Below are 27,676 nucleotides of genomic sequence, written 5' to 3' on the forward strand. Positions count from 1 at the left end.
TTTTGTCATAAGAGAAAGTCTTAGAAGGAGGGAATAGTAGAATTTTTGATTTGTTTGCATTTAGTGAGAGATGGTTTTGGTGCATCCAGTTCTCAGTAGTTGAAAAAAGCAGTTTGGGCTTTAGTCAGCAGTTCAGGGAGGTTTGAGGCAGAGCAGACTAAAGTTGAGTCATCTGCATATTGAATAACTTTGGCATCAGGAATGTCAGTGTGAAAGTTATTGATAAAGATGTTAAAAAGCATAGGCCCGAGGATGGACCCTTGTGGTACGCCGATTGGGGTAGGTACGAAGGTAGAGGTGGTGTTCTTGCATTTTACTGCCTGAGATCTATTTGACAGGTAACTAGAGAACCAGGATAAAGTATGTGGTGAGAGATGTAGGTTTGAAAGATGATAGAAAATGTGTTTATGGGAAACAGTATCAAATGCTTTAGATAGGTCGAGGAGAACCGTGGATACTAAGTGTCCTGAATCTCAGGCTTGATTGACAGCTTCTAAGAAGGAGAGTAGTGCAGTTATAGTGCTATGACCTGGGCGGAAGCCATGCTGGGTATGTGTAAGGAGTTGGTTTTGGGTCAGGAAAGGCATAAGTTGGAGGTGGAATCATTTTTCTAGGATTTTGGAGATTGGTGAGAGCAGAGCAATGGGGTGGAAGTTTGAGATATTGGTGTTTTTGCCGCCTTTGTGAAAGGAAGAATATAGGCTGAATGCCAGAGTTTGGGTAAATATGATTCCTTTATAGATCTGTTGATAATGATGCTGATTGGGAGTGCTATACTGTCAGCAGCGCATTTTAAGAAGTAGGAGGGAATATTATCAGGAGCATTGGAGCAAGGTTTAAGTTTGGATAGAAGTCTTCTTATAAAATGAGCAGAGACAGGTTTGAGCTCAAACATAAGGGGAAGGTTATTAGGGGGCTTAGATGGTAAAGAATGAAGGACAGGTGGATTATTGTTGGGAAAAGTCTTGGTCAGGTCAGAAATAGTTTCTATAAAAAATGAGTTAAATTGGGAGCCTAATTCAAGGTCAGATATACTTGGGTCAGGACAGGGGTTATTCTTTGAGCCTGGATTGAGAAGTGAGTTTATGGATTTCCAGAATTGTTTAGGGTTTTTATTATTATTGGACTGGAGCTTAACTTAGCAGGATTTTTTGTCCTTAGTGATTCATTGTTTTGCAAGGTTATGGAGTTGTGTGTATTGGAGCAGGGTTTTGGGCAGTTTATTGTTTTGTTAAAGCTTTCAGGATTTGTCCCTTTGATGCATAATTTGTTTTGTTTCTTTGGATAGCCAAGGAGCAGTATTAGTTTTTATCCTTTTGTTTCTTAGTGGGGCTAGGGAGTTTAGAGTATCTAGGAAGACAGAGTTGAAGTGGTCTTATAGCTTTGTCGAGAGGAAGGGTATTTAGAATTTGCCAATTCATTTGTTTGAGAATATTTGAGAAAGTTGTGGGGTTGAAGCTGCTAAGGTTGCGAGTGAGAATGTAATGATGCTGATGTGGGGTAGAGCTAGTTGAACGATGAATGAAAGCTGGGAGGTGGTCGCTAATGGTGTCGGGAATGGTGGCAGAGTAGGTTATTTTATTTGGATGGGTGACTAGGATCCAGACTATAATGGATCCTGGGGGGATTTGTTTTGTTGGGTCAGGTGAAGGAGAGGATTACTTGAGTAAAGTTATAGAGGTTAATGGATAGGGAGAGGGACTATTGATTTTATTCCAGTCAATATTTACGTCGCCTAGAATGTAAGTTTCATGGTTAATTTCAGCTGAGGCCCATAAGAGAATATCTTTGCGGGAAGAGATGTTGTTACCAGGTGAGATATATAGGACAATGATGCAGATATTCTTGTGCTTATTCATTTTTAGTAGACCAACTGTTAGTTCAGTATTATTGAACTGAGGCATGATGACAGATTGCCATGTTAAAGGTTCTAGAGCCATGAATCGGACCCGGATCTTTATTTTTATTTATTTATTTTTTTTATGCTGGCACCTATATTTTGTCAGTGTTTGGGCAATTCCTAAATGTATGTAAATTATCTGGACTGGGGAGATTGCCAGTATTACAATTATTGATGTAAACCTTATTCTAAAGAGTCCTTTTGGCATGTATGATATAGACATTATCATCATAATAAAATAATAAAATTCAAGGGAGATATATTTAATGTTAAGAGAAATTCAGTGATAAATTTCATGACTGTCACTTGATGATTCACATTCTTGCCAGTATTTGTTACAAAGATAAGTCTGGATGAATTCTGCATTTAAAATTTACATGCAGCAGATACTGATTTTGGAATCATGAAGGCCTTGGTAAACTGTTTAAAAAAACAGTCTTGTCTATCTGATTATAGCCCAATTGATAGTTAGACCTGTAGTAATTAAATCAATTAAAGCAGAGTAGCTTTTAGAAAGATGAAGAGATAGTGAAATGATATTCCATGTGGCAAGAAATTTTAATAAAGGAAGAGATAAGATCGATCACAGTATTGTTTAGCAAGACACTTCTATTGTTGTGTAAAGTTTGGAAGACAATGGCTGCATGTTCCAAGCTTAATATTTTCATTAATTGTTGAAATTAGATAATATGTTGTATTAAAACTTTTTTTCTATCTAATTTCTTCATACTGTTTGTCTACAGAAATAGCACAGAAAGAGAAATTGCAATTGTATTGTTTAATATATTTCAACCATATATGTAGCCAGGCAGGGCCTCGGGTAAAGTTACTGGAATTAAAATTTATGGATTTATAAAGGTGGGATGCTAGGGTGATTAATTAATAGATATCAAAGTCAGGTAATTTCATTCCTCCATGACCTTGGAAAACATATGAATTTTGAAAGGCCGATATGTGAAGCTGAAAAGATGTTTGAAGTGTATAGTAGATGTAAAGAAAAATGAGTAGTCTAGAAAAATATTTATTTTAGCAATAACTACTTTCGAAATAGAGAAATTGAATGATTGCCATCTTTTAATGACAGAAGTAGTAATAGTCCAGGGTATTCAAGAAACTTGTGTGATAGTTGAGACTGTGGTCAGATGAAGTTTATTCTCAGATATTTGTCTGCTTTAAACCAATATCTTGCCAATTAGATACATGCTGTAAGGTCCAACTTTGATACATCAATAGAATACTTTTGTTTGCAAAGAAGATTAAATATAAAAGATTTCTGGATATTTAAGTTATAATTTGTGAAGCTGGAGAAGATTTTGATAACCCTCAGGATCTTTGGTACCTCAGTATATATTGCTGCAAGAAAGATAGTTGCTTCATCTGCAAAAGCAGAAAAAGGAAAAGCAAAGTTATGTGCATGGGCCAGTAATAGTTTTGACTAAAATAATGAGAGAAAAGACGTTTATATATACATTAATTAAATATGGGGAGAGTGGGCAACCTTAATGAACTAATTTCTTTAGTTGGATTGGCTTTGATAGACACATTAATTATGAGATTAGTAAAAAGATTGTTGTAAAGTATTGCAATACATTTTATGAAATCAACTGGTAAACCAAACCTGGGAAGAATATTGAAAAAAAGAAGTTATGTCTTAGTATAACGTTCCATCTGTGTTGTCAGTCTTCATTAATCCATGACTGTGGGCTCAGCTTTGAGCCCCGGAACAGACTCGGCTGCCCCCCCCCCCCCCCCAGCCCATGCCTCCCAAAACTCCTGAGCCAGGCCCTACCCACAATGCTTCCCAATAAACCACCTCCGGATTTTCCCCTAACACTAAAATTATGATGTCCATCAGCGACTATATGTGGTCCATGTATCATAAAAGTAGACAAGAATCTGATCAGGAGAACTTTAAGGCTGTATGTACTCAAGTAAATTATGCCATAACACCTAACAGAAAGGCTGATTATCATGATCAACAATGCCTAAGTGCTGACACCTCAAAATGTTGAGGAAACTTCTCAGTTAACTCAGTTATTCTGGGCACGTCAATGCACCATCATCCTTTCCAGGTCTTGAAGAAAAGTTATTGTAGAACACCTTGTTAACTACTTCTATGATTCTGACCAGAAGGTGATCCTAAAAATTCCTAACCTTGAAGTTAGTACTCCACAACACTTAAACTGCACACATTTTACTCTCCTTATAGTCCCTATAGGCCTACTATACAGGTACCTAAAAACATTAAAACCTAGGCCTACAGCACTCAAAAAACACAGCCTGAAGATGTCAGCTCATTCTGTCTCTTATTTGGTAGCTGTACTTGTCAAAAGATCTACTGATGTGTAATGCATATCTCATTCATTTGTTAAAACACTCTCATTGTACCCTCACACAAGAGAGGACTTTCAGTCACACTTAAGTATTAGAACAAGTGTATAAATGCAGCTCCTTCAACAGTTAACTGACTCAAATATCATTTTCAGTATTTTGTATCACAGATGTTGCTCTTGTAGATGTAGTGGAATATGTGTTCTGCCATTTAGATAGTACATTGCTGTTGTCTGTTTGGATCTCTCCAATGCCTGTGTCAATGTTTGCCATTTTAGGCTTCTTGAGATTCTGAGTTCTCTAAATTAGGCACTCACTGACTCCATATGGATTCTCAGATTATCTTGCCAATTAGATACATGCTGTAAGATGCAATGGAGAGCTTTCTTATTTTCTATCTTTTAATGCTGGAGTACATCAAGGTTCTGTTCTCCTCTGTGACATGATCAGTTCTTGTAGAAGCACTAAGCTAATTAATTGAGCCATTGACTCCATAATTTTGTTTCTGATTCATTCATCTACAACCTCTTTTTCTCATTTTTACACATGGGATTGGGGTGTCACTTCAACAGTGACAATCATCTAGAGACAAGGTTTGCACCACCAGGTGACCAGTCCTGTGGTGGCTATTCTTCCACATCACAGACTCACATACACACACCTATGGCAAATTTAGAATGTCCAAGCCACCTAGGAAACCGGCGTATCCAGAGGAAACCCATGAAAACAAAGGAAGGAAAATCAGACTGCACAGAAGACATACCAGCAATAACAGAATCAGATGTTCACCACTCCCACTGCTGCTTTAGCCTTTAGACTATATGGGTTGTATACTGTCCAGGATATAACAATTGGACAGTGTCACAAAACTATGGCTCCTCCCACATCTTCATTCCACCTACAGATCGGCTAGCCCCAAGGAGGCAACTCATCAGTCAGAGGAAATCTTTCTGTAGTACTTTCTTTCTGCCTTGAGGAAGCTCAGAGACTTCACAGGAGCTGCAATCATCTAAAAGCTTTGTGTCTGTCTGATAGGTCTCCTTTAGGAAACTTTTTCATCCAAAAATTGTTGACCTTTCAAAAAATATTATTTAAATCTATTTTGTGACTAAAAGTACTATTTACCCTTTAGGAAATACAGTGTTTTTTCACAATATCGGTTGTTTCCTGTCAGGGACTGCTATTTTAGCTGGAAGTTTTATAGCTAATTGGGGGCTATTTGTGTACAAAAATATGTACTGCTTCTATAAACTTTGAATTTTGTGAAAAAAACATCTTATTTTGGGATGGGGAGGAATGCGTTTTATTCATGTAGTGTTTGTGTGCACTTTGTGACATCCAGCCTACCACTTTCATTTTTTCTTGTCATTGTGATTTCAACTTTTAAACTAATTCGTTTAGGGATTTTGTGTACTGATTGTGCTTTTACTTAGTGAAGGGACTGAGTAAGGAAGTGAGTATAAGTGTTCTGCTTCTGGACACTTGGTGACAACTTACCTTCTGTCCGACTTCTTCCAGCAATGCTTACTGCCTTTAGTATCTCCTCCTTGGCTACAGCATGAATACTTATTTCGGTACCATTGGTCCCTCCCCTGCTGTACCTAGAAAGAAAAAATTGCTTACCAAGAACCCCTTTCCACTGTTCCAGGCTCAGTTTATGCTTCACCCAGTAGTGGGTGAACATGCAATAGCCATTGGTTATTCCTCAGTCCACTCACTGACGAATCGCTTACGTCTCAGGCATCCTCTGGTATAGTCCTTTTGCCCCCACAAACCAGGGGTCAACCATTTCCTTTTTAGCTGTTCCAGTGTCCAATCCAGACCTGGGAGAACCATCCTCTCTATGTGGGGAGGCAGTCTGCGAGATTCTTCACAGGGTAACTGAAGTCAGAGACCATTAGAATGGGCAGACATCCTTCTCCAAGTTCATCTTCTTCCAAAGGGATTCCTTTAAAGAAAAATAAAAGGTTAAACATCGTTTACTTAAAGAGATTATAACTATTAAGACAGATGATTTTCTAACCTTTATCAGGCATGCATAATAGGCTGTGAATTCAAGTACCTGAAGATCATTATATGCAGGCATTCTATGTAAACTAATTCCAAAGGAAATAGGTTCTGATGGTTCTGATGATGACAGAAATAGGAATTCTACAAATTCACAAGCCAGTCCCTCTGACAGTTAGGAAGAGTTTAACTCTTACCTTCCTGTAGTGGAATTGCCTTTTAATCACCCCATAGCCAGGGTGAATGAGGTATTTTTATGGGAACAAATTGATATTTCCCCCTGAACTGAGGAGATATTATATGTTACAAATGGATATGCCTCATTCCTCCCCCATTCCTCCTATACTGCCAGTACTGGAGGATGTGTTGAATGCTGCCTGCAATCATCCTGATATCCAGCTGTCAGTACCTAAAAAGGCACGTAAAATTGTATAAGGTGCCTCAGACTAATAAATTTCTTGCGTCTCACCTTACATCAGACCCATCATCCATATCTACTTCTTTGCCTGCTGGTAGTAGATTGATCCCGAATACTAACTCTTCTCCAAGTGATAAAAAGGCAAAGTGTTGGATCACTTAGGTAAGAGAATGTTTCTTCTCCTGCTTTAGCTTTCAGAATGATGAATTATCAGGCATACATGTGAAAATGTATGCTTTGTTATATGGGCAGTCTGAGGGAATTTTCTGCCACACTTCTTACAGAATGCAGTTGTTTCTACCTTGTTTCAGGTATCTAAACATGCTTTGAAGACTGTGTATGATTATACTGTGTCTAGGGTGACTGATGTTGCTAAAGCTTTGAGAAGGTATGGCTGTATGTGTAACCAAAAGTTTGTTGATTAGTTAAAGTCTGAAATCTTAGATTCTGCTTTAGACAAAGAGGTATTGTTTAGCACTTCTGCTACTCAGAAGAAAGAGGAAAATTGATTCAAGGAGTATCCAAAAATGTTCGTGTCCCCCCCATATAAATCTTTTAGATCTCCATCTTTCCCTAAAAAGCCAAATAAGCAAACATTACCATATTCTTGCAAACATGGAGCACAAAAGAAATGGCCAAATGGAAATAACAGTTAGAAGTAGGAATCCTTTCAGAAAAAGGGGGAGACCAATGGTATGCAATGATTATAACATCATTCTTTCTCTCCTTCCCTTCTCTCGAACAAATATCTCTCCAAACCTGTCTCAGAAACTGGTTCTGAACATTTCCCACTGGCAAAAGATTATTTCAGACTCTTTGGTTTTAAAAGTGGTGCAGGCGGTTTACAGACGGCGCTGGATACAAAAATCACTTTTTCAGGGGAATTCCTCCCCACCCTTCAAGCCAAACAGAATATTTTCTTCATGTTCTTCAGTCTTTACACTCCCTAGGAGTCATAGAGCCAGTGCCTGTAAATCAAAGGGGTAAATGATTTTATTCCAGAATGTTTCTGGTACCAGAGAAAGAGTCCTCTTGGAGACCAGTGCTAGATCTTTCATTCCTAAGCCTTCATGTGAAAGTACTGAAATTTAAAATATTGACTCTGCAGAGCCTGTTATCCCTTATTCCTCCCATGAATTTCATGGCAGTATTAGACCTAAAATATGCTTGTTATCACATTTCCATAAATAATGCTTTTGGGAAATTTCTCAGATTCTTTATATTTGGTTTATATTATCAGTGCAACAAGTATTTTGCTCTGATTCCCCCAAAGGGGGAGTCACTAAGGGATGCTGTAGTCCACAACTGGCCCCCAGGTCTCCTTTATACCTACTCTTCACTTCCATTAATCCCAAAAGTCCTACAGAAAGCCGACAGGTCGAAGAGCTCAGTAGTCCTCATTGCTCTGTTCTGGCCTCGCCAGGTGTGGTTTACCTTCCTTTGGTCTCACCTTCCCACCTCAAGTATCCACCTTGGATTCCCAATCTTCACACTCTAAAACTGACTGCATGACTTCTCCACTTCCAGTAATTGTAAGACAGTCCAGGCTCACCCCCTTCATCCATGACATTATCCTGGCCTCTCAGAGGGCTTCCACTAAAAAGGTCTACAACAACAAATGGAAGAGGTTCTCAATTTGGGCATCAAAAGAGAACATTGATCCTTTCTCAGCAGCCACAGCATCAATTCTCCTTTTTCTTAGCACTATTTTTCAAGAAGGAGCCAGTTTCTCCCCCATGAAACTTCAACTGGCTGTCGTATCCAATTTTCATGTTGGGAAGAGGGCCTCCTCTCTTTTTTCTTCCAAATTATGTTAAGTTTTCTTGAAGGGAATTTTTCATTTTAGACCTCCAATGAAAGATCCTTCTCCCCCTTGGGATCTCACATTGGTAATGGAAGGTCTTACCCAAAAGCCCTTTGAACTGGCTGATTCTTGTGACATGAAATTTCTGTCTTGGAAAATAATCCTTTTGGTAGCTATTATTTCTGCTAAGAGAATATTGGAACTTCAAGTTTTGTCAGCCAGGCCTCTTCACATCATTTTTCATAAAGATAGGGTATCCTTAAGAACAAATCCATCCTTCAAGCCTAAGGTGGCCACAGAGGCTAATATTAACCAATCCATTCAATTACCAATTTTCTTTCCCAAATTCTCAAACAAAGGTGAATATATTTTGCAACTCCTAGATGTTCACAGGCAACTACATTTCTACCTCCACAGGACAAGGAGGCATAGGAAATCTGATCAACTGTTTGTCTCTTTCTCAACAAACCAGTCAGATCAGGCTGTTTCAAAAATCACTTTAGCTAAATGGATAATGGACTGCATTTCATTCATTGTCAGAAAAGTAGAGATTTGCCTCGATCTCCCAAGGTTCATTCCACCAGAGCTATGGCTACTTCATCTGCTTTCTCTTCCAGAGCCCGAATTGATGAAATTTGTGCTGCAGCCACTTAGTCTAAGACTCATACCTTTGGTTGACATTATAAATTGAATGTTATTTCTAGGAGCACGGCATCCTTTGGCTTGACCATGCTCCAGCACATCCTTCCTTGAGGGCTACCCAGGGATCACATAGCTGGGGACTCTGACCCATCAGTGAGGAAGAATGAAAAGGACATCAGATTTAGAATTTATGTATTTACCATAACCAGGTATCTGTGTTGTCCATTATCATTCCTCCTTATGTCCCTCCCAGCCATCCTCCAGCCTGGTGCCTTTGAGAAGTGCTTGGAAGAAATTCAGAACCTATGGGTTTGAGCCTCAGATGTTTATCTCTGTAGTATTGCTATAATCCATTCATTTACAGGGCAGCAAATTCAATCTGGGGAGTTGAGGAAGGTATGGTACATTATGGATAGAGGGAGGAGCTTGAGATCTGGATCCTAAAGTCTTGGAAAGCAGCCAAGTCTCATCAGAGAGGAAGAATGAAAATGGACAACACAGATACCTAGTTATGGTAAGAACTTAACTTCTATTTAACCTTAATCTACTTACGTTCTTAACAGTGACCAAAGAATGATATAAACTGGGTATTGTCTTCAGGAACAAGTTGACTGCAAATAACTATGAGCAATCAATGATTGCCGTGCTGTGTTTCTGTCAGATCAGGGTAGAATCCCAGAATTGAAACACCTAGTTCCATATGTTTATTGAAACTCTTGTATTTTAGCAAACTTGAGATAATGTATTGTTCCCTCAGCTGTTATTGGAGAGTATTTGGGTTTTCAGTTGTGTAAAACAGTACTTTACAACTTCTCTTTGGTTAACATGAAAATTAATATGTAACATTTATTTTGCAAAGTTGCATTGGCCTCTATTTGGCTACAGAAGGGATATTTGTACTGTAATGTAATTTTATTGCAAATGATGTTGCTGACTCCTGCTAAGTGTAATATTAGGACTGTACATGGTTGGTGTCATGATGAGCATGCTACATATCAATGAATAGTGCATATTTTGTACTGATGTACATTTTGCATCTTACATTTGTAAATCTATTTACTCACCCATCTACAGTAGTTTTATTTTGGGTAAGTGTGCTCGCCCATAGACTCCTTTTAGCCACAACATTGGTGCGGGAGGACTGAAACACATTTACAGTAAAAATATTACTCACAGTAAATTAATAGAGAAGAAAACTAACAGAATATTGTAAATGCAATTATAATGAAGAAGCTTGGAGAGCAGACTTATTTACATATGTACAAAAGTAAATAATGTTAAGTTGTCAATCTCGCCTTCATTCTTGCTTGATGGGTTCAGAGCCGATCCTCGGCTCCGACTCGGCACTTGCTAAGCTCGAGAGTCACTTTTACCAGCTCGAGGCAGCCCCATATCCCATGATGCAAGGCGGTAAGTACCCAGATCTCGTTTGCCGCTTCGCTGATGAGGTCCTCCTTTTACCAGGTCCTGGTAAGTGATTTATACACTACTACTTTTGCCCCTTTTTCAGTTTAAAGTTATATTTATAGTTAAATTAATAGTTTTAGACTAGTTTTAGTCCTTTCCTGACTAAATTTCCCTCTCTTCTAAAACTTTTTAGTCAGGCCTTCTCCCATCCCATCCCTCCCCTTGTTAGGGTGTGTGTGTGTTTGTGAGACAATATTTTTTTTCCCTTTTGGGATTGTAAATTTCTTGGACAGGTGTTGTGTGTGTGTGTTACAACATGTCTAAGGAAAGGGTCTCAGGCTTTAAGAAGTGTGACTCGTGCTGTCAGAAAATGTCTCTGACAGACGGTCACACTTCTTGCCTATACTGCCTGGGACCTCTCCACCTGCAGGACTCCTGTGCGATTTGTCATTCTTTTAGCCAGAGAGTCCTGCAGGAAAGGAGAAATAAGCTTATTTTAAGGGGCCTTCTTAAGCCGGAGGGCTTTCCGGCTAAGTCGGCTCCATCTAAGACTTCTAAGTCTTCCAAGGCCCAGGCTTCTGTGTCCAAGCCTGCGGCCTCGGCTCCGACTCTTTCAGAGTCGAGATCGGCTCCGGCTGGAGCCGATTCTGGTTTACACAAACCTTCTGGTTTGACCACTTCGGTGTTGGCTCCGATCGGTTCCGATCACCATGTGGCTCAGGCTTCGGTGTCGGCGCCGATCGGCTCTGACACCCTTACTTTTATGGCTGTATCGGCTCCGGCCGGAGCCGATGCATCGAAACCTTCTGTTGGTGCCGAGAAGTTGTCGGCTCCGACAGCTTCTATGGTTTCATCGGCTCCGATGGTTCCTTCGAGGAAGAGGTCTAGGTCCCCTTCCTTGGAGCCGATACTCTCGGCTCCTGCTTCTCCTCTCGGAACGGAGCCATCGGAGCCGATCTTCCAGGTCATCCAGGCTGTCTGACCATGATTTAGAGAGAGTGGTCAGTAGATTATTAAAATCACAGACACTGGCCCAAATGCTACATAGTCCGTCTCAACAGATGACTATTAGTCCACACCCCATTGCAGTTCCTCCTTCGACTCTACCCCAGAGTTTGGAGTTGGAGTCTTCGGGAATAGTTTCTGCTACGGCTGAGGGACAGATACCCCCTTCTGCTCCTTCAGCCTCTACTCTTATCTCCTCTTCGAGATCTTCCTTAGAGGGATTCGGTGGTCGGGCTTCCCTGGTCTCCTCCGAGGGGGTGAGTGGCATCGGACCCTTGTCCGACCCCACTCTTCCCCTTGGAGCCTCGGCCTTGGTGAGCTTGGCTCTGACATCTGCCTCGGAGCCTTCCCTTTCGGTGGGTCCTGGAGTTCCTGGCTCTTCGGAACGGGTTCTCTCGGACCTCCCTGGGAGGGGAGCCTTCGAGGAGATGAAGAGTGTGCTGGCCACTGGACTCAGCCAGCAGTGTGTTCCCTTAGCTCCTCCCTCTATGGTGCCTAACGATATCTCTGCCACTTCTCTTGCTCCTGGACCCAGAGATCCTCCGCCTCAGGTTTCCCCACTGGGAAGAACCCCCTCTTCCGAGGATTCTCCTGATTTGTCAGGAGATCCTCCGCGAAAGAGGACTTGTAAGAGGAAACACGTAGACTCCCCCGAGTCTATCACTTCAGATACTGACTTAGATGAGTCAGAGGGATCCCCAAGATCCCCCTCTGAGGATGTCTCCTTCTCAGACATCCTAGAACTCCTTAGACAGAGGGGAAACTGGCCCACCAATAATCCCTCTGAGGATGAGTCAGTATACCTGGAGGCGTTTGGATCTCGGCCCTCCACCTCCTGGGTGTCTCCGCCTTTCGACCCCCTTATGCAGGTTATTGCTCGAAAGGCGTGGGCTGCTCCTGACTCTGTAGAGCCAGTCCCTAGGAGGCCTTCTAAATTTATTACTGCCCTGTCGGACAAGCAATTCCTCACAAAAGGTGTCCCTGCTGATGCCATGGTGGTGGCGGCTGCCACTAAGAAGGAACTTGCAGATCCTTCCGTACCTGTCCATCCTCCTAATAAGGACTCTAGGACCATGGATAGATATGGTAGCGGATGTTCTCTTCAGCGACCTTTGCTATGCGTTCGCTGAACTACCTATGTCACTTCACCAGACTCCAGAGGGATATCCTTAAGGAGCTAGGTGAAGTAGTACAGGATCCTACAGCTGCAGGGGCTCAAGAAAAATTGCTTCGCAGCTAGGAACCCTTAACTCTATTGCTAACTCCTCCATGCGGCTGATATCATATGCTGCTGATGGAGCGAGTAGGGCCGCAGGTACAGGTGTGGCTCTTAGACGCCAAGCCTGGATGCGGCTCTGTAATTTTGCAGATCCCTTTAAGGCGTCCTTCACAAACTCTCCCTTTGATGGGTCAGCTTTGTTTGGCCCTCAAGTGAAGGAAACGTTGACCAGGTGTGAGCAGGACGGCAAAACTCTTTCTGCCGTGGAGTCCGTTTTCCACCCCTTCTAGACCTTACCCCAAAGGGCAGAAGGGTGGCAAAATGTGGTTCCGCAAATCCCAAGGAGTCATGCCGGATTCACGTGGTCAGTTTACCCCTGGAGGCAGAGGGGGTAACAATAACAGACGCCGCTCTAGAGGCAGAGGGGGTCCACAAAACCAGGGAAGCAGAGAGCCTCTCTCTGACAAGCCCTTTCAGCATCCCTGAGATGTTGCCCGGCTGTCCGTCCTTGGAGGCAGTCGGGGGAAGACTATCGCTGTACCCAGAAGCCTGGCGCTCCCTCACTCAAGACAGATGGGTACAGTCGATCATATCCGAGGGTTACAAAATTCCTTTCGAGGAAAGTCCTTTCTATCACTCAAATTCCCTTCCAGATGTACCACCCGGTCTAAGGGAAATTAGTTAGAGTTAGAAGTCTTAAAACTACTGCAAAAAAGAGCCATTCAGCCAGTTACAACAGATCATTCAGAGCCTGGAATCTACTCAAGGTTCTTTTTGGTCCCCAAAAAGAAGGGAGACTGGAGACCAATATTGGATCTCAGCAGACTCAACAAGTCTGTGAGGAAGACAAGATTCCGAATGGTCACTCCTCAGTCAGTTCTGCCCTTCTTACAGAAGGACAACTGGATGTGCTCAATAGATCTTCAGGATGCGTACTATCACATAAAAATTCACAGACGCTCCAGGAGATTTCTCCGCTTTCGGCTGGGGTCCAGTCATTTCCAGTTCAGAGCCCTGCCCTTTGGTCTCACTACAGCCCCCAGAGTGTTCACCAAATGTATGGCAGTGGTCACGGCTCACCTGAGACGTCAAGGATTCCAGGTGTTTCCGTATCTCGACGACTGGCTCCTTTCAGCCACCACCAGGCATCAGCTTGTTCAAGCCATGGATTACACAATAAATCTTTGTTCTCAATTGGGCATCTCGATCAACTCCGAAAAATCATCCTTATTGCCCTGCCAGTCTATTACTTTCATAGGCGCAAACTTAAACACTGTTCGGATGTCAGCTACCCTTACAGATCAAAGAATTTCAGACATTCAAAGTCATGTCAGGATCATTCTAGCCAACAAGAAAGTACAGGCCAGAATGGTTCTAAAGGTGTTAGGCCTCATGGCTGCGGCCATTACCCTTCTTCCCCTGGCTCGCTTCTACATGCGCCTTCTTCAATGGATGTTGTTCACTCAGTGGTCTTACCAACAACTTCCAATGCGTCACCAAATACTGGTGACACAGATTTGCAAGAATCATCTTGCTTGGTGGATCACTTCTCCCCAGATTCACCAAGGCAGACACTTTGTACCCCCATCCCCGGTAGCCACTGTCACCACGGATGCCTCCCTGATCGGGTGGGGGGGGTCATTATCAGGGCAGGATGGTTCATGGGACGTGGCAACCTTTCGAATACCACCTGCACATAAATGTCCTAGAGATGAGAGCAGTGCTTTTAACGTTGCAAGCCCTCAACGACTTTCTTCCCGTAGGGACAATTGCAGTCCACACAGACAACATGTCTGTAGTTTGGTATATCAACAAACAGGGCGGAACCAAGTCCTACCCCTTGTGTCGAGAAGCGCTCAGACTTTGGCAATGGGCGATCTCCTCTCATCGGTTTCTGGTAGCAATGCCCATCCCTGGGAAAACCAACATTTTAGCGGACAGATTGAGCAGAGCTATTCTCATGCCTCACGAGTGGTCTCTCAAGCAATCTATAGTGGAAGAGATTTTTCTGGAATGAGGTCGCCCATGTTGCGATCTTTTTGCTACTCCCCAAAACAGCAAATGCCCAGACTTCTTTTCTCTCTTCCCACTGCCAGGCCATCCCCCCAGAGACGCTCTGACCCAGGATTGGCCCCAGGGACTTCTTTATGCCTTTCCTCCTTTTCCTCTGATCCCTCAAGTTATCCAGAAAGCAACTGTTTTGAGAGCCAAATTGATTCTCATTGCTCCTTATTGGCCTCGACAAATTTGGTTTCCGTTCCTCCATCGTCACCTTTTGGTGCAGCCGTGGCATCTGGACCCAGTGCCAGATCTTCTGATTCACCAATCCGGTCAGCTGCACCGGTCTATCCCTTCTCTCAACCTCACAGCATGGTTGCTCCACTTCCTTCATTAGCCAGGCTTCCTATGATCTCTAACCCTGTTAGAGACATCCTAGTAGCTTCCTTAAAATCCTCTACCAGGAGGATTTATACAAGCAAATGGAAACGTTTCTCTTATTGGGCTAAAGCCAAGAATATTGATCCCTTCACTGCTCCAGTTCAAGCAGTTTTGGATTTCTTAGCGGAGATTTTTCACGTGGGCTCCTCTTCTTCCACAGTTAGAGTTCAATTGGCTGCTATCTCGAACTTTCATGTCGGGTTCGCAGATCACAACATTATGTCCCACAGGCTTTGTAGAGCCTTCTTGAAAGGAATTTTCCTCCTGAAGCCTCCAGTCAGGAGTCCTCCTCCTCAATGGGACCTAAATTTAGTGCTGACATTCTTGATTCTTCCCCCCTTCGAGCCAGCTGTTTCTTGCTCCCTGAAATTTCTTTCATGGAAAACTTTATTCCTGGTAGCTATTACATTGGCTAGGAGGGTGTCTGAACTTCATGCTCTATCTGTTCACCCCCCCTATTTGGTCTTCCACAAAGACAGAGTATCATTGAGAACTAATCCGACCTTTTTGCCTAAGGTCGCCTCAAAGACTAATTTGAATCAAGCCATTGATCTCCCTGTATTTTTTCCAAACTATTCAAACAGATCGGAACAAAAACTACTCAGATATTATTTGGACATAACAAAACAATTCAGGAAATCCGATCAACTCTTTGTTTCCTACGCTGATAACAAGAAAGGCCTTCCTGTCTCAAAAGTGACCTTATCTAGATGGCTTTCTTCTGTCATCTCTGAAATTTATCGGCTCAGGGGAAAACAGCTGTGCTCAAAACCTAAAGCACATTCAACCAGAAGCTTAGCTACTTCTACAGCCTTTCAAGCTAGACTTCCTTTAGACACCATTTGTGCAGCGGCCACTTGGGCCACTCCTCATACATTTGTTTCTCATTACAAATTGGATTTGGCCTCCAGGGACAGAGCCAGTTTTGGCTCTACCGTCCTCAAGAGTCTGTTCCATTGAGCCACCCAGGATGGAGGTGCTAGGGACGCGGTCCCATCAAGCAAGAATGAAGGCGAGATTGACAACTTAACATTGAGAAGTTATGTACCTACCATAACATTCCATGTTAGTTGTCTTCTCTCACCTTCTTTCTTGCGACCCTCCCTCCTTCCCCCAGGCCTGGACAGACCTTTCTCTACAAAGAATTATAGTTCTGAAGACCATACAGAGCTGGTCCTTCTACCATCCTGCAGGTTTTTCTTTTCTTCTTTCTTCCTTTGGGAAGTTTTTATGCTAGGTGCTATTGTCCTTTTGTCATCAAACGAGATCTGGGTACTTACTGCTTTGCATCATGGGATATGGGGCTGCCTCAAGCTGGTAAAAGTGACTCTCGAGCTTAGCAAGTGCCGAGTTGGAGCCGAGGATCGACTCCGAACCCATCAAGCAAGAAAGAAGGCGAGAGAAGACAACTAACATGGAACGTTATGGTAGGTACATAACTTCTCATTACTACATATTTGCCTGCTTGCAATTATAAGCTACAGAACTCATTGTCATGGAAGCATTTGAACCTAAGTTTGTCTTGCATGCGCTAAGTGATTTTTGAATATTGGAAGTTTTTTCTGTCTTTTTTATGTCAGAAGGTAGATGGTTCCATGAGGCTGAACTCTTCTGGAGATGGCTTATTCTTTTCCAGCTATGGCTAGTTTGAATGGAAGTCTGACCAATGTGATTGTACTTTCTTGGCTGTTTCTAAGGGAGTAACTTTGTTTTCTGATTTGGAGTAACTGTTTGAGAGGCGGTTAGTAGCAAGATGTAGAACGATGAATATTAGTGAAAGGTGACTCTATTAGGTATTGGTAACCAGTGTGCCTTTCATTAAGGCACAGCGATGGCAGTTTGAATTTGCAAGCAGAGCAAATCAAAGTATTTTATTTTACTGACTTTAATTTATTGGATGTTTTTAGCAGATTGAAGTGTAACAAGGAGAAAGGAGTATTCAAGCTTTGGTATTATGACCTTTTTGCCTATGGCCATCTTGCACTTTGTGATCGAAGGTAAGAGGGACAATCACATTGTTTTAGTTGGTTTAATACTTTGATGGTAATGCTATCTGTGTGCAAGTTGAAGTACATCAAGGGATCCAGATTTACCCCAAGATATTTATGTTGCTTAACATTTGGATTTAAATCTGTCATGTGTAGTAGAGGAAGGGATGCAAGTTCTTTGATGTGGAGAAAAGCATGGTATTGGTATTATTAATTTATAGCTTGTTATTTTGTCACCAGTTACAAATGTTTTGTAAATTTAAATTGAACTATATTTTGTAGAATTTGGTAGGTTATGTGAGCATCGAGGAGGAGGAGGATATTATCAACGTACATAATTATTTTTATTTTGGTAAATTGTGTAAAATGTAATTAACAAATAATGAGTATGGTACTAGGCAATGTAGTATACTTGTATCAGATAGTTGGCTCTACACTAAGTGATAGTGTATTGTTATGCACTGTTCTACATCTAATTTGTATTGCTGCTGATCATTTATTTTCTCATGGTGTAAAATGTGACTGATAATTGTCCAAAGAAGGATCAGTCCTCTCACCTAGTTACCAGATGATAAATAAGATTTAATTTGGTTGCCCTGTGGCCATGTGCATTTTCACTAAGTGCTTTTCTTTTGACCGAATACCAAAGACATACTGTAGGTGAACTGCTGATTCTCCAAATTGCCTAAAGATGTTCATGGATGTGTACTTATGTTTGTGTGTGTGTGTGTGTGTGTGTGTGTGTGTGTGTGTGTGTGTGTGTGTGTGTGTGTGTGTGTGTGTGTGTGTGACAGAGCAGCACTGTTTCCAGGATTAATTTCTCTTTCTTGTACACACTGTTTGCCTACTTAGACTTTAATAGGGATCTGAATAGGGATAAACAATTAACTGTAGAATGCATAAGCAAACAATTTACGTATATAAAATACATTTGACAACATGTAAAACCTATATAGCCAGATTATGTTAAGGATTTATTGATCTGTATACTCTCACCTAATAACTTTATTATTTCACCAATGAGCTGTTGATTCCTTGGGTACATTTAAAGCCTTTTGGCTGCCATTCATTCACCTACTTGATGGCTAACTTACAGAGTTTACCTTGAAAGTTTCAGGAGTTCCAGAGACATGATATGTGTGCATCTTTCACTCACTTGTTCATTTATTCTCTAATTACTTACTTATTCTAGTTCAAGGCTGTGGGGAGAGGAACTAGAGCATATTCTAGCACTCAGTAAGCAGGAGGCAGAGGGACTTATTCTGGGAGGGTCACCAACCGATCACAGGATACATACACACTCATTCACACATGACATATACATCTATGGGTGGTTAGGATCCCCAAGTCATCTGTGTACATCTTCAAGATATGGGAGAAAACCAGAGCATCAAAGACCCACTAGAACACAAAGGGGACATGCAGACTGTGCATAGGAAGCACCCCAGCTGAGAACCAGATCAGAGAAGCTGCATGGAAGAAGTGCTGACTGTTGCACCACTGTGTCACTCTTAAGCCATTCAAAAATTATTTTCACGAAAACTATGATTTCCAATTTTTATGAGTTACTACATTGTTTATGTTTTAATGGACTTTTATTGATCATTCTGAATGCTTGACAGTCATCTTTAAAGAACTGGCATTAAAACATTATAATGATCATGCACTGTTTACAGCTTTTAGATATCCAGTCTCGACTGAGTGCTAAAGAAACTCTAGTTCAGGAACTGAAGGCTGAAGTGGAGGGTTATAAAGAAAACAATGCAAGACAGACCTCTCTGTTGACATCACTTCGAGAAAGATTACAGGAGACAGAGGAGGAGACTGGAGCACTTGCTGGTTACAAGACACGAGCAGAAGTAACAGTGCAGGCTGCAAAGAAGGAAAATCAGGAGCTGAAAGAGAGAATTCAAGAATTAGAAGTCAGACATAGGTAAGACTCTTTTACCTTTCAAGATAACTAAACATGATGACTAAGCAGATAATGCAGTGAAATTAAACACTATACAGTCTAATAACATTTGTCAGAACAGACGAAAAGTATATATACTGCTTCAATAATCACGACATGGAGCTTATAAAAGTGCTTTACAGCACACTAGTAACAAAATATTGACCACATAAATTAGATTAAAGTTCTTAAAGAAGTTAATATAAAGATCCATCCTCATGACTGCAGCCTAGATTACATTTCCTGAGTTACTTTTTCAGTTAGGAGTCCATCTATACCATTTATAGTATCAATTAATTTATGTGGATGAATTTCCACTAGCAACATTTGTATTAATTTTGAAGTGATGCTGTTAGAATTTTTCTTATTCTCTTCATTGTTTAGTCATCTTCTTGCTATCATTTTTTGTCTGAAGTATTCTATTTGTAAAATATATAATTACAACTTTAAAAATTGCTTTGTTTTAATATTCGTTTATTGAAAGGTCTTCAAAAACATTTTGTCACAGAAATGAAATATGAATAATAGAGCTACAATCAGTATAACACACACATAACTACAAGAGGTATTGCTGAAACAGTCAGTGAAAAGTATTTCAAGAGAAACAAATACATGTCACATTGACTTAGTTCAGAAATGACCACATAAACAATGAAAACTGACTGGATTTGTTCCATTTTAGAGCTATGTGTCTTTGTTCATAGGTTTATAGGTGTGTAGTAGGCTAATGGCCCTGGAGCCTTTACAAGCCTAGCCTATAGAATTACCCTGGCATTGTGCACCCGACCTTAGTTCCCAGTACCTCTGTCAAGTAGAGCCACTGTAGTGATCCTTGGGGTGAATTTTCTATTTCTCATGCACTCATCAAGATTTCTCTTGAAGAGGGCCAGTGAGGTGGTCTGTTTGACAATGTATGGGAAGTCTGTTCCATAGCATGGGTGGTCTCTGGGTTATGAACCTGTCCCTCCAGCTTGTTCTGTTGATTGTGGTAATGAGGTTGAGGTCGCTGGAGCGTGTTGTGTGGAGGGATTGGATTTCTTTAGATGTAGCATTTCTAACAGAGCTGGATCAGACATGGCTTTGTAAGTCAAGCAGAGATCCCCTCTAAGTAGATGATGTGAGACAGAGACTAGTTGGAGTTTTTTGAGTCTGTCCATATAGGACAAGTGTTTAAAGCCTAGGATCTTCTTTGTGAGGTACTTTTGTGGCCTCTCCAGTTGTTGCAGGTGTCTAGTGAGGTACATGCCAAATGGGGCATTATACTCGATGATTGGCCTAACGAGGGAAGAGTAGAGGGAGACAATGACCTCTTTCTTCCTGGATGTAAAACCCTTAGTAATGAGATGTGCCACATAGAAAGACTTTCTGACCACAGTGGCAATGTGGTGGTCAAAAGAGAGGTTACTGTCAACCTGTGTTTAAAGATCTCTTATAATGCCTTCTGTGTTCAGTGGACTACCATCGATGTGGTAATTCATGGGAATTGGGTTTTTCCCAAGGGGGATGACAACATATTTTTTGGCATTGAGCTTAAGGCCATGGTTCTGACACCAGTCGTTGGTCTCAGTGAGGCCTTTCTGTAGGATGTCAACATCACTTGGGGAGTTAATAATAGCTCCCAACTTGCAATTGTCTGCGAACTTTGTCAGCCAGAGTCCCTTTGTGTTGGCCTGGACTTCAGAGGAGTAGATACCAAACATGAGAGGACCCAGGACCGAACCCTGTGGGACTCCACTCATGACTGGTCGGCAGTCTGACCTGGAGTCAGCTACTTTCACACTGTGGGTTCTATCTGTGAGTTAGTTTGCAACCCACCTAGTGATGTAGGGTTTGATGCCTAGCTTAGTGAGTTTTTCTATGATTCCTGAGTGGGGAATGGTACCAAAGGCCTTGGCTAGGTAAAGGTAGGCTGTATGAACCACCTTACCTTCATCCACAGCTCTGGTGATTGACACAAAGAAGTCGATCAGGTTGAGCAGGCATGACCTAACCTTCACAAAACCAAACTGTGTGGGATCCAGAGTTTGGAGATTCGCTATATCCTTGTTTATTAGGTCCATGTTGATGTGTTCCATAGCTTTGCATATCAGACTCGTCAGGCTAATGGGGTGATAGTTCCCAGGGTCTGTAGTCACTCCTCCTTTGTGGAGAGGGATGACTGTAGCAGTGCGCCATTCGGTAGGGACAAAGCCTGAGGTGAGGCTGTGATTGAACAGTGCACACAGGTGAGGTGCCAGTTCACTCTGTAGTTCATATAGAACACAGCCAGGGATATTGTCAGGTCCCATAGAAGCTGTATTCTTGGCCTTGGACAGTGCTATTTTAACTTGTGCAGCAGTAATACTGGGTGCCTGGCAATCTACTGGTATTGTGATTGGCCCTTTGGTGGGGGATAGAGGGGTAAAGCTGGCACTGAATCTGTCAGGCAGTATATTGGCAATTTCTGTTGGCTCGTTAGAGGAGGTACCATTGTGCAGTAGCTCAGAGCAAATCTGGGTATTGCCGTGGACATTCTTTACATAGCTATAGAAGGCCTTGTGGTTGTCTTTACCATCTTCTGCAATTCTGTTTTCATAGCTAGATTTAGAGGATTTGATGAGGGGATCTCAACTTTTTGTTGAGGTTGGTAAGGGAGTTTTTCCAGTCTTGGGACTTCACCTTATTCCGCATGAGTTTCCTCCTTCTGTTGTAGAGTTTGTTTATGGAAGGGGACCACCAGATTGACTTCCTTTTTTTGTAGGAGAGCATCTTGGTTCTATTGGGTATGGTGAGATGCATGCATTTGTGTATGTGTTCGTATAGTGCACTAGTGTATGATTCAGCAGTCATGCAACTATTCTCCATTTCCATGGGTGCCGTGAAGTTAGCCACCTCTGTTTTTAGGAGCCCAAGATTAGCTTTGGAGAAGTTTTTCTTGGTGGTTACCTTTGTGTGTGTGTGTTGAGGGAGTTAGTTTGTGGTCGGACCTAACCAGGGAGGAGTTGACTACTGGTGTACAGCAATGGTCACCCATGTTAGTAATGACGAGGTCAAGGATGTTTCTTCCCCTAGTGGGATAACAATGAGCTGGTCTAGGGCATTGGAATTAATAAATTCCAGGAAATGTAGGGCAAGTGTATTGGTACATGAGTAGTTTTCTCAGTTAATGGAGGGGTAGTTGAAGTCACCCAGTATGAGAGTGTTAGGCTGGATCCTAATATTCTCCAGGGTGCTTAGGAATGTGGACTGTGAGTCTTGGGACATGGTTGGGGACCTATAGCAGGATACAACCTGAATCACTGTCTTACCCAATGTTAGCTGCCCCTGAAGTATCTCTGATGCATTATGCTGGGCTACCAGTCTGGAGGTGTGCGCATCCTTTATGAATATGGAAACACCACCGCTTTTGGAGCTTCAGTCCAAGCTCTGGGGCCAAAAGGTGTGGAATGAGTTATAGCCTGGTAGTGCAGGAGTGCTTTCTGCTGCCTTGAACCAGGTCTCTGTTACAGCATAAATGTCGATGTTCTCCATTTTAAGGAGTGCTTTGAGTAAGTGCATTTTGAGATTTAGACTTCTAATGTTGAGCAGCACAACCCTCAGATTGCATTTGTTTGTAGCTGTTACAGTGGTAATTTGGTCTTTGGAAAACTGTCTAAAAAAGGCACTATAGGGGTGCCAAGAGACTTGGCCAGTATCTGGAAGCCCAGGGGTGACAGATGCAGGCCATCTGTGGCAAAGTATTGGGGTCTGTCAGTCATGTCATCCCAGGCAGACAGATACTGGATTCCCTTAGAATGACACTAGAAATGTAGCCAATTGTTGAAATCAATCATTTTCTGCTTATACTGTGGTATCATTCTGGGTGATTGTAGGAGGCTGCTTTGGGCTAGGGTCATACCCGCCTGGGCTGCATAATCCGAGAGCTCCTCAATGTCTCTTTTAATGTAGTCCAGGAAGGTACGTCTCGGGTCATTCACACCCACATGTATAATAAGAGTACCTGTTGTTGCGGGACCTGAGTGCATGTGTTATATGGCAGATCCTGGCACCTGATAGGCAGCTAACTATTACTTTCTCCTTATTCAACCTAGTGAGTGGGACATCAGTGAGCTAAACTATTGAGTCACCTATGACTAGTGTGTTGGGCATGCTGTTTTGCCTTAGGGGCTTTGTTTGAGTGGCACATTGTTTAGGAGAGTTATGTGTCTCGTGATTAGTGTTGTGTTGTGGTGGTCGAGTGCGTTTCTGCCTTGGAGGTCTCTACTGTTTGGTTAGATTTTTGAGAGCCTCCACAAAGGTGGGTGTGTGATTTGTGTTTTTATGTGAAGGCAGTGCTGGTGTGTGTTCTGGAGGGTTATGTGTTCTGTGTGGTGTGGTGCAAGAGTTGACCTTCTCCTCTTGACCAGGTATTCCAGTCTTGGCTGGAGATGGCTGGAGAGTGTGTGGTTTCCAGTTTGGATATATAAGTGCATCTCTCCCAAGTCTGAGTGTTGGGAGTTAAGAGGAAAGGGTTGTCACTGTACATGAGGCAGTTGCTACATTGCCTCAGGATGCCCAGATTCACCAGGTTAATAGGAGAAAGCACAGGGAACTGACCTTTAGACATGCCTGGAGGGGTGGGCATTGATAATAAGTACTGGTGCTGTTTTCTTGTAGAATGTTTAGTGCTGGTAGTACTTTTGTGTGCTACAATTATTGCTACAAGAAGTCTTGTAAAGTGCTAGACTAATAAGCTAGTAAAAGTGCAGGAGAGGAGAGAACTAGCAGATCTAAGGGAAAAATTGAAAAGCAGACTTTTTGGTACCGCTCAGAAGCTTACAAACAGTCCTGGATACAGCAAATCTGTATCTGGACGAGACTAGTTACAGGAAAGGTGGGAAACAAGCGCAAACACAGGCTTTTAAACCAAAAAGTTGAAAGGGATGTAAAAACTGACCAAACGGCCACTAAACTACAATTTTTGGGCCAGAAACCACTTATTATATGGTAGATAAGCTACCTAGCGCTTACCACTCCCACTAATAAGCTAGAAGGCTTCCCTCCAACACAGAAAGGGGTTTTGTTTGTTACTATAAAAGTTAGTGCCCTTGTCTAAGTTCAGAGGTAAATTCTTCCAGTATTTAAACATTTTTCCAGTATTTAAAAAATAATTGCAGCAACAGTGTACACCAGGCAAAAATGGCTTAGTTTTGTTGCATTATTTACATAATTTAATTATTGATATATAATGTTAGGTTGTCTTTTATTTGATAAACAATCATGTATTGATCACAAATGACCTTTTCAGGTCTCAGAATCGTATACTAATCACAAATGACCTTTTCAGGACCCAGACTAGGTCTAGCTTGGTTCTGTTTTTTAACCCCCCCCCCATCATCCTTATACACTGTTACCCAGTACCTCATATCCATGCCAGGTCTGCCAGCTACATCTAACCCCTGGTCTTACTCCGTATTCAGCCTGAGCTAGTTATGGAACCTAAAAATATCCTGTGGGTCTTAAACATCTGTACTCTGTTCAGGGGCATTTTTATTTTTGTTATCCCCTCCCTACTTCTCTCTGCCCCCTCCCTGTTCACTATCATCTGAGGGATACTCCCTTCATTGACCATGCCTCCCCTTAGGGAGCATCATCAGTGAATGTTCTTCCTCTTTATTAGTCAATGGATGAACATTTATAGAGATCTTCTAAAGTTGCAAAGTTTTAAGTGTATAAGTGCTCATCCATTGACTATTAAAGATCTTTGGAGAAAACAGCTTCAGTTTGCCTTTTTCATCTGTAGAAGAGGGTTCATTATTATGTTAAGTAAAATTCACTGAATTCAGCTTAGAGTCTGTAGCTATCCTGTTGGGACATTTTCAGTTAGTCCTAAACCATCATTGGTGTGGAAGGGATATACATCTGGGCAGATGGGCTCATTAAGACCTTTTGTTCTGATATCTGAGGGACTGTGATTTGTGAAGGTAAAAAAGTTCTTACATTATTGGGTTCATGACTGCATGGAAGGCAAAGGTTTCCTCTGAGGAGCCTACAAGACACAAAAAAGAGGACCGGTACTTCTAGTCTGTTCTGGTAGCATAGGGATTTTAAGCCTGTTATCCTCTTTGTTAGGAACCACTGTGGTCTTTCCAAGTGTTTAATATGTCTGATGAGATACATCCCAAAGAGGGTGTTATATACTCTATAACTGATCTGATCAGTGATAAATGCAAGGGGATAATAACATATTTAGAAACAGGTGGTCCTCCCTTGGCGATCAGCTATATCAAGTAGAAGGATTTTCGGAGAACTTTTGCTACCTGGTGATCAGAGAAGAAGGAAATATCAGTCCAGGTTCCCATGTCCCTAACTACATTTTCATTATGAAATGGGGTGTTTTCAATGCTATATGCTGAAGAGATGGTTTATCTGCCAAATGTGACAATATTGCATTTAATTTAAGCCCATTTTCAATACACCAGGCATTTTATAAATGTAAGTTACAGTTTGAAAATGACTCACAGTTTGCAGTCATCTGCAGACATGGTTAGCCAAAGGTCTTGGTTTTTAGTTTATAACTTAGAGGTATCTCCAAATTGGAAGCCATGCAATCTCCAGCCAAGGCCGTCATAGCTGGTCAAGAGGAGAAGGTCAACACCTGCAACACACCACATGGAATACATAGCATCCAGAACACCCACCATCACAGCCCTCACATAAAAACGCAAACCACACACCCACTTTTGCAGAGGCTCTCAACAGAAATCTACCCAAACGTTAGAGACCTCCAAGGCAGAAATGTACTTGACCACCATAACACAGCACAAACCACAAGACACATAGCTCACCTACACAGTGTGACCCTCAACCTAAGCCCCTAAGGCAAAACAGCTTTCCCAATACAGTAATCATAGGTGACTCAATAGTGAGGCACACTGATGTCCCACTCACTGGGTTAAATAAGGAGAAGGTAACAGTCACCTGTCTGTCAGGTGCCAGAATCCAACATACAACACATGCACTCAGGTCACTCCACAAGTACAAGTATGACTCTGTCATTGTCCATGTGGGTGTTAATGACCTGAGACACACCTCCCTGGACTACATGAAAAGAGACATGGTGGAGCTCTCAGATTATGTGGTCCAGACAGGTATGACCCTAGCCCTGAGCAGCATCCTACCATTGCCCAGAATGATACCAAAGTACAAACAAAAAATGATTGACTTCAACAATTGACTAAGTTTCTGGTGTCATTCTAAGGGGATCCAGGATTTGTCTGCTTGGGATGACATGATTGACAGATCTTGATGCTTTGTCAGAGATGGGCTGCATCTGTCACCCCTGGGTTTCTGGTTACTGGCTAAGGCTCTTAATAGTGCCTTTTTAGGTGGTGTTCCAAAGACCAAATTACCACCGTAACAGCTATAAATAAATGCAGTCTGAGGGTCATGCTGCTCAATGCTAGAAGTCTAAATCTCAAAATGCACTCGCTCGAAGGACTCCTCAAAATGGAGAACATCGACATTTGTGCTGTAACGGAGATATGGTTTAAAGCAGCAGACAGCATGTCCCTGCACTACCAGACTGTAAATCATTCCACACCTTTCGGCCAAGAACATACTAGTAGTAGCCTAGCATAATGCATCTGAGATACTCGAGGTACAACTAACATTGGGTAAGACAGTGATTCACATCGTAGCCTGCTATAGGTCCCCAACCATGTCCCAAGACTCTCACTCCACATTCCTAAGCACCCTGGAAACTATTAAGATCCAACCCAAAACTCTCATACTAGATTACTTCAACTACCCCTCCATCAGCTGGGAAAACTACTCATGCACCAATGCACTGGCCCAACGCTTCCTGGAATTCATCAATTCCAGTGCCCTGGACCAGCTCATTCTTACCCCCACTAAAGGAAGCAACATCCTTGACCTGGTTATTACTAACATGGTCAATTCCTCCCTGGTTAGATCTGACCACAATCTAAACACCATGGAAATTCACATCTCACCCACCCCCCCCACAAAGGTATCCACCATAAAAAACTTCTCCAAAGCTGACTTTGGACTCCTAAAAACAGAGATGGCTAACTTCACGGCACCCATGCTTATGAAAAATAGATGCATGACTGCCAAATCATACACCAATGCACTGTACGAACATGTACATAAATGCATGGAGCTAGCCATACCCAACAGAACTAAGATGCTGTCCTCCAAAAAAAAGGAAGCCAGTCTGGTGGTCACCTGCCATTAATAAGCTCTACAACAGAAGGAAGAAACTGTTTCAGAAAAAGGTGATGTCCCAAGACTGGAAAATTCCCTTATTAGCCACAACAAAAAGTTGAGATCCCTCATCAAAAACCTCCAAAGTCAGCTATGAAGGCAGAATTGCAGCAGACACTAAAAACAACCACAAAGCCTTCAGTAGTTATATCAAGGATCTCCATGACAATTCCCAGATTTGCTCTGATTTACTGCACTGAGCCAACAGATATTGCCAACATACTGGCCGACAGATTCAGTGCCAACTTTACCCCCCCCCCCAAAAAAAAAGACATTTCTCAATACCGGAAGAATGCCAGGGACCCACCATTACTGCAG

General features: G+C 42.1%; 1 protein-coding gene across 1 annotated transcript in view; it reads left to right on the plus strand.

Annotated features, from left to right (window-relative positions):
* CCDC170 (coiled-coil domain containing 170) overlaps positions 1–27,676 on the plus strand; it is a 724,401-nt gene that overhangs the window by 122,076 nt on the left and 574,649 nt on the right. The window contains exon 3 of the mRNA XM_044088859.1: positions 18,837–19,093. Coding sequence (XP_043944794.1) covers positions 18,837–19,093 — 257 coding nt within the window. The remainder of the gene's footprint in view (positions 1–18,836; positions 19,094–27,676) is intronic.

The sequence above is a fragment of the Protopterus annectens genome, chromosome 1.part0, assembly GCF_019279795.1.
Source record: "Protopterus annectens isolate FY-2018-M chromosome 1.part0, PAN1.0, whole genome shotgun sequence".
Classification (NCBI taxonomy): Eukaryota; Metazoa; Chordata; order Ceratodontiformes; family Protopteridae; genus Protopterus; species Protopterus annectens.